Here is a 6946-nt window from a genome sequence, read left to right as displayed (position 1 = left end):
GGCCAGAAGATCTGGTTCATGTAATCCTTGAACAAAGCTGGAGCATTGGTCACACCAAATGGCATAACCACATACTTGTAGTTCCCATATCTGGATCTGAAAGTAGTCTTCTCAACATCTTTTCCCTTCACCAGAATCTGATGATAACCCGACCGTAGATCAATCTTGGAGAACACTGCCGCTCCATGCAACTGATCCATCAAATCATCTATTCTTGGCAAGGGATACTTGTTTTTGATAGTCAGCTTGTTCAACTGCCTATAGTCCACACACAACCTTTAGCTACCATATTTCTTCTTTACTAGCAAAATAGGCGCTCCCCACGGCGAAGCACTTGGCCGTATAAACTGCTTCTCAAGCAATTCCTCTATCTGCCTCTTTAACTCCATCAACTCCGCTGGAGCCATGCGGTAAGGCGCTATCGACACAGGACCAACTCCTGGTACTAAGTCTTTGGAGAACTCGACTTCTCTCCAAGGGGGTAAACTTGGCACCTCTTCAGGAAAGACATCCTCAAATTCCCAGACCACGGGTATCACTATTATTCTTTCCTCCTTCTCAACTTCTATCCTGGCATAGATCATATAGCATTGTGCGTTGTCCTGGATTTCCTTCATAACCCCATGGGAAGACAACAACTCAGGCTCCTCTAAGTTGGAGAACAACATCTTCTTCTCCCGACAGTCGATGAGAATGCGATTGGTGGACAGCCAATCCATCCCTAAGATCACATCTAGCCCTTGCAGAGGGAGGCATATGAGATTGACTTTATACATGCGTCCCTATACTTCCACTGGACACCTGGTGTCGCAACCAAGATCGCGGCGGGACGACGAAAATAATTTAAAAAAAAAGAACAGAGGAGTCGCCATCATAGTTTATTATGGAAAACTATAGAAAAACCTTAAAAAGAATAGTCTTCGAAACCAAATTTGGATTCGGGAGTCGGTTACGTGTGGGGAAGGTATTAGCACCCCACAACGCTCGTCTTAAGACGGTTCCCTCTTTAATTAAGTGTGCAAGATAGAATTCGATGTTTAAAATATTTGTTATTCCCCAAAAATCAAACAAATAAAAAACACATACAAAAATATTAAAGATTAAAACAAAATTATTTTTTTATTTTTTTGGGCCCGACGAGGATTGTACCTCGCTCCTACGTATTTTCATTTGGAAAATTAGGGATAACGTAGTTCTTTGTAAAAAAAAATTTTGTTTGATATTATTATTTTGTTTTTTAAATTTTTTAGATTTTAATATATATTTTTTTGTATTAACATCAAGAGAACCCGAGATTTTACATGATAAAAGATTTCCTTATCAAGCAAATCCGAGATTTGACATGATATTTAAAATGATTTTATAATTTTTTATTTTTATTACTATTAATTAAAAGATAATTAAAAATGTTTTGATTATCAACAAGTCCGAGACTTGACATGATATTCAATACTTACATAAAAGAAATAATATAATTTTTTTATTTTTTATATTTATTATTATTATTACTTTTTTAGAGAATTAAAGCCTACGAAAAAAACACATTTTTAATTACCAAGATAAAAATAAAGAGAAAGAGAAAGGTTGAGCACATCTATGACAAACCCAAAATTATCTAACATGAGAATCCCGAACACATTTAATCATACAACGGTTCAGACGATAATATATTTGATATTACACGATAGTCATGAAAAGCATTAGGTGCAAAGAGCATTTACCTTAAGGTGACTCCATTTTGCGCGTGCTTTGGTAATAAAGAAGGAGAGGGGTTTTTCTGATTTTTTTCTCTGTGTCTTGCATTAGAGTAATTTTGTGCATATATAGGCACCTTGGGGTATCATTAAGATCCTAGTATTTAATTATAATAAAATATATGGGGAAGGAATTGGTCTTATTAAATCATTGCATAATATCCACAATATTGATTATAATTATTAATGAAATATTGCCTGTAATTACTAGAATAATATTCTCTGTCACATAAAGATCGTGATCAAATCATAACATATTATTCATATAATTGATTCTAATTATTACCAAGAATATTTTCGCCTAAATATTAAAATCATACCATTCTCTAAAAGCATTATATCGGGAATATTTGCTTCTAATTAAAATAAAACATTCTCAGTCTGACAACACAAAGAGACCCATGAGTGTAAATGCAAGATATTTATTCAAATTATTATAAAAAAATTGCTCCTAATATTATACGCTTCTCTAAAAATAGAAATGAATAAACGTTCTTTTCGGACATGTCATGTGAAGAGTGTAAATAGCAAACAAATGGGGGTAAAAATATGTAAAACATTTGGACTTATGAAAAGAGTGTTATAATAAATTAGATTCTCCTTCTCTTTTTTTTTTCTTTTTTTCTTTTTTTTTCTTGTTTTCCGATGGTAGAATTAAAGTTTAAAAAACCTACCATAAATCAAAACATATTTTTTATTTTATTTTATTATTTATTATTATTATTAAATTATATATTACTTTTATTATTATATTTTTTTTTACCAAACAAATGCATTTACCCAGAAGAAATTGGGTGTTGACACCTAGCACACACTGCAGAAGTCCTAACCAACCCAGATGCTAGATTAGATACCACGAGATCAAACTGTAGTTCACACACCGGCAGACCCAACTCCCACACACAAGACTCTGACACAAAAGAGTGTGTTGCTCCAGAATCAAAAAGCACGCAACAAGACTTGCCAAAAATCACACAACAACCAACGACGAGGTTACCTGAACCCGCTGCCTCTGACCCCGTCATTGCATAGACCCTGCCTGCGACCTGAGGCCTGCTGCCTCCCCTCCTTTGCTGAGTCTTACTCGGAGTCTGTGATGAAGGTCATGCCACGGTCCTCCTCAAGGTCGGACAGTCTCTGCTAAAGTGGCCTTCCCTACCACAATGGTTGCACCTGCGGAACCCGGATAGCTACGGGCAAAAAATCTTCACATGCGATCCTCCGCAATGATGGCACTGGATCCTATTGGGTGGGGAAGAAAAGCCCATAGACCCCTGAAGCTGTGGATGAGGCCTAGCATACGGCTTCTTCTTCTCTTCAACTCTCGGCCTGGACCTAGATGATCCGCTAACCCTCTACTGTGGCTGCTGCTGGGCTTCTACCTCTACCTTTATTCGCTCCATGACTCTGTCTTTTTCCACCAAGGCCGCAAAGTCCTTGATGGAAAGTGGGGCTACCATCAAGCGAATGTCTCCTCTGAGACCATTCTCAAACTTCCTGCAACACCACTCCTCATCAAGCGACATGGTGTAGAAACGCCCCAAATGCTTGAACCTCTCGGCGTACTCAGCCACTGACTTATCCCCCTGTGTCAGCTGGAGGAACTCCACCTCCTTTGCGTATCTCACACTATCTGGGAAGTATTCTGAAAGAAACCTCCTCTTGAAGGCCTCCCATGTGATCTCCTCATGCTTTTCTTCCATAACCAGCCTCATGCTGGCCCACCAATGCTCAACCTCTCCTGTGAGCATGTAGACAGTGAAAGCAAGCTTGCTCTCATTGGGGCATCTCTTGGCATCAAAGATGTGCTCCATATCCTTCATCCACTGGTCTGCCTGGTCAGGACTCGCCTTGCCATCAAACTTGGTGTAACATCCCTAAGGAATATTACTGATATTTAATAAATAAAAATTCGAAATCCAATAAGTGTCGCATTTATTATAAACTATTTCCCAAAACACGGGAAATTTAAAACTTTCATACATAAAGCCATAAGACCAGGAGTCCATAATTCATAAAACAGTAATAAAAGTCAATGGCTCCTGTCGGGTTTACATGATATTCTCAAAGATAAAATAATAAACATATACATATGTATCTAAAAAATATCCCATGCTAGCCCTCGCTCCGAGTCTAAGCATCTCCTGGCCCACCTGTCACATCATCTACTCCCGGATAACAAGTTATCCGATCATCGCCACAGACACACAGAAAGGGTGAGCTATGCACAATATATAAACAAAACATGAATGTAAATATATTTCCCAACCTAAAATAACATAATTACATTCATAATTTCCAAATCACCCAAACCATGACCTCATAGTCCTTCATGAGTCATATGCATGAACTAGGTCTTAGGACTTCCCTATGCTCCCACGAAACTAACTCATTCGTGGTCCAACCTTATGAGCCTATCCCGCTCATAGTCCTGCCCTACAGACTCCTCGCTTGTAGTATAAACATCCAAGTCTCATAACTTGGACCTTGGCACGCACGCAATCACCATACTATGGACTCCTTGCCCAATAGTAGCCGAAGGGAACATAACAGTTCCTTGCCCATCGTGCGTCCGACACATGCAATCACCATACTAAGGACTCCTCGCCCAATAGTAGCCGACGAGAACTCAATCAGTTCCATGCACATCTTGTGTCCAACCACCGAGCACATCTTAGACCCCTATTGGACTTAGTCCTTCAAGCCCACTAGTCACAACACATGCATATACTTCCTATACCTAAGTTAAATTAGCCAAATCATACACACAAGTACACACAAACATGGAATTTCACATAAAACTCGCTTAAGCTAGGGACCCTCGCCCAAGCTAAGCCCTCAGCCTCGCTTAGGCTAACCCACCTCGCCTGAGCGAGCTTAAAATAACAACCACCTCACGTCATCTCGCTGAGGCGAGATCTCCTCGCCTGGGCGAGCAACACAGTCGCCCAATATCACACCCAAACCTCGCTTAGACGAGGATTCAATCACAGACAAGAACACACCTCGAAGACTCGCTTAGGCGAGCCACTCTCGCCTAGGTGAGAGTGTCAGTCGCTCAAAACTCCAAAACCTCTCACCTGGGCGAGATATCGCGCTCAACTCTCAAGTTCTCCTCGCGACCTAAACCTAGGCGAGTGCCTCTCGCCTGAGCAAGAGACCATGTCGCTCAAACCATTCCTTGGTCGCCTAGGTGAGAACTACGAATCAGAACTCAACGTGAGACTCTGCAATTCTCGCTTAGGCGAGATGGACCCGCTTGGGCGAGACTTGCAGGGTTTCGAGTTTGTTCACGCACACACTTCGCCAAAACCATACCAAAACACTAACCAAACATTACCAACACAATGTAATGGAAAACAGACATCAGAATCATGCATTATATCCAAGTAAGCTACCAAAACACAAGACTTAGGCTTCCACAACCATTCCATACCAAAAACCCTCATTCCCAAAACATATAATGCATAAAAGGGTTTTGCAACATAAGACCACCCAGCCCAATCATTACTCTGATCACACATACACAAATTCAACACACTTCCATTACAATTGAGAAAGCCAACACACAGAACCAACAGGTATCCTCTCAAACCCGTGCTCCTCTCAAAAGCCAATTCCCAACACTGCCAAAACCCTTCCCTTTACCTAATTTCTTCTAAGTTCTCTACCTTTCCACATTAACTCTAAACCAAATTTAATAAAAATAAAGGTTAAGTTCTGTCCACCAAGGTTTGAACCCATGACCTTCCACTCACAAGGCCAAAGTACTACCACTATGCCAATTCCCATTTGGTTATATACACAATCAACATAAGTTTACATTTCAAATTCCATACTCTTACATATTATTAAAATAAATCATAAAACAACGACACATAATTGGCATACATAGGACTCGAACCCAAGTCCTCTCATACAATCAAAGTACACTCAACCACATGAGCTAGCACTTTTCCACGTCACATTAAACACAATTAATGTCATAAAGACGCCTTCCTCCCGCATTTATTAATTAATTAATTATTTAATTAATTAATTTTCCCGGGTCTTACACTTGGCAGGTTGGTGCTTCAAGAAATCTTCCAAACTCCATTCAGGGGGTGGAGGTTGGGGACGAGGACCATACATCGGAGCACCAGCTGCATTCTCCCCTAACTGGCGGAGAGCATCCATGTGCTGCCTCTGGGCAGCCTCAGAAGCTTGCCTCGCAGCCTCCATCTGCTGCATCACTAGGTATTGTTGTTCAAGGGAGGCTTATTGGCGTTGCATATCCGCCTCATGTTGTTGCAACATAGCGTTGCTCTATTGCGTCAAGGCTGCATCCATGCCTCAATTGCCCTAGCAAGGTCTTTCCCGTCGCCTTGTGGGGGTGCAGGAGGAGCTATAAGAGGGGGTGTCATACCATTGGACACATAGAAAGAACCATTAGAAACTTGGTTAGACTAGAAACTCATTTAAACGCGACAAGAAAGGCACAACGAAAGCTAAGCAAACACATAGCCCACGGAAACTAAGGAACGAAGGCTCTGATACCATAAAAATGTGACATCCCATTTAAATAGATCGAATCTACTAAATAAAAACATCGCATAATTATAGAAATGCAAGAGCAATCCGATGAATAGTGCACATAAGAAAATCCACTATTACAATCATCCAAGAGAGTACTTTTAAAGGAGACTTAGGCACACTACAATGCCATGGACATAACAGGATCCAAAAGTTTAACAGTTTTGCCAAAGATATACTCTTAGAGCAAGGAATTACAATAGGCGCTAGGGCCACAAAACCACTCTTGAGAGTCACATACAACACTCCCACTAGATCGCGTCGCTGCCACAATCAGGCATATCTCCCGCATTATTCCCATCTGCTTCAACCAATAAGGTGATCATCGCAAAAGAGAAAATAGGACAAGAACATACATAAAAATGAAAGGGTAAACTAGTGTAATTTAAATTTATCATAGTATAACAGACAAGTGCTTAAACAGTCCAAGCATACAAAACAGTAGGCATAGAGAATCATGTTATAGCAAACAAGCAGGACACTATGACTCAATTATCCAGATAAATATACTAGGATCACATTCACTGGATGCTTGCTCTGCAGAGCCATTGTCAATGGGTTTCACCCTACCACACACAAGGTTAGCCTTCAAGCATCTAAGGCCATTATCCTGCCAAAGA

The 6946-nt window shown here is 40.4% G+C and overlaps 1 protein-coding gene across 1 annotated transcript; it reads right to left on the bottom strand.

The window, feature by feature from the left end:
- Positions 1-278: 278 nt before the first annotated feature.
- Positions 279-719, bottom strand: LOC114163532. The gene has a single exon (XM_028047836.1). The coding sequence runs from the start codon at positions 717-719 to the stop codon at positions 279-281; it is 441 nt and encodes a 146-aa protein (XP_027903637.1).
- Positions 720-6946: the final 6227 nt, after the last annotated feature.

This window comes from Vigna unguiculata, chromosome 9 (assembly GCF_004118075.2).
Source record: "Vigna unguiculata cultivar IT97K-499-35 chromosome 9, ASM411807v1, whole genome shotgun sequence".
Taxonomy (NCBI): Eukaryota; Viridiplantae; Streptophyta; class Magnoliopsida; order Fabales; family Fabaceae; genus Vigna; species Vigna unguiculata.
The sequence above is the reverse complement of the archived record's forward strand: the minus strand, read 5'-3'. Positions and strand labels throughout refer to the sequence as shown.

Coding starts and splice junctions, on each gene's coding strand:
- LOC114163532 (XM_028047836.1), bottom strand. CDS start 719: ATGGATTGGCTGTCCACCAATCGCATTCTCATCGACTGTCGGGAGAAG.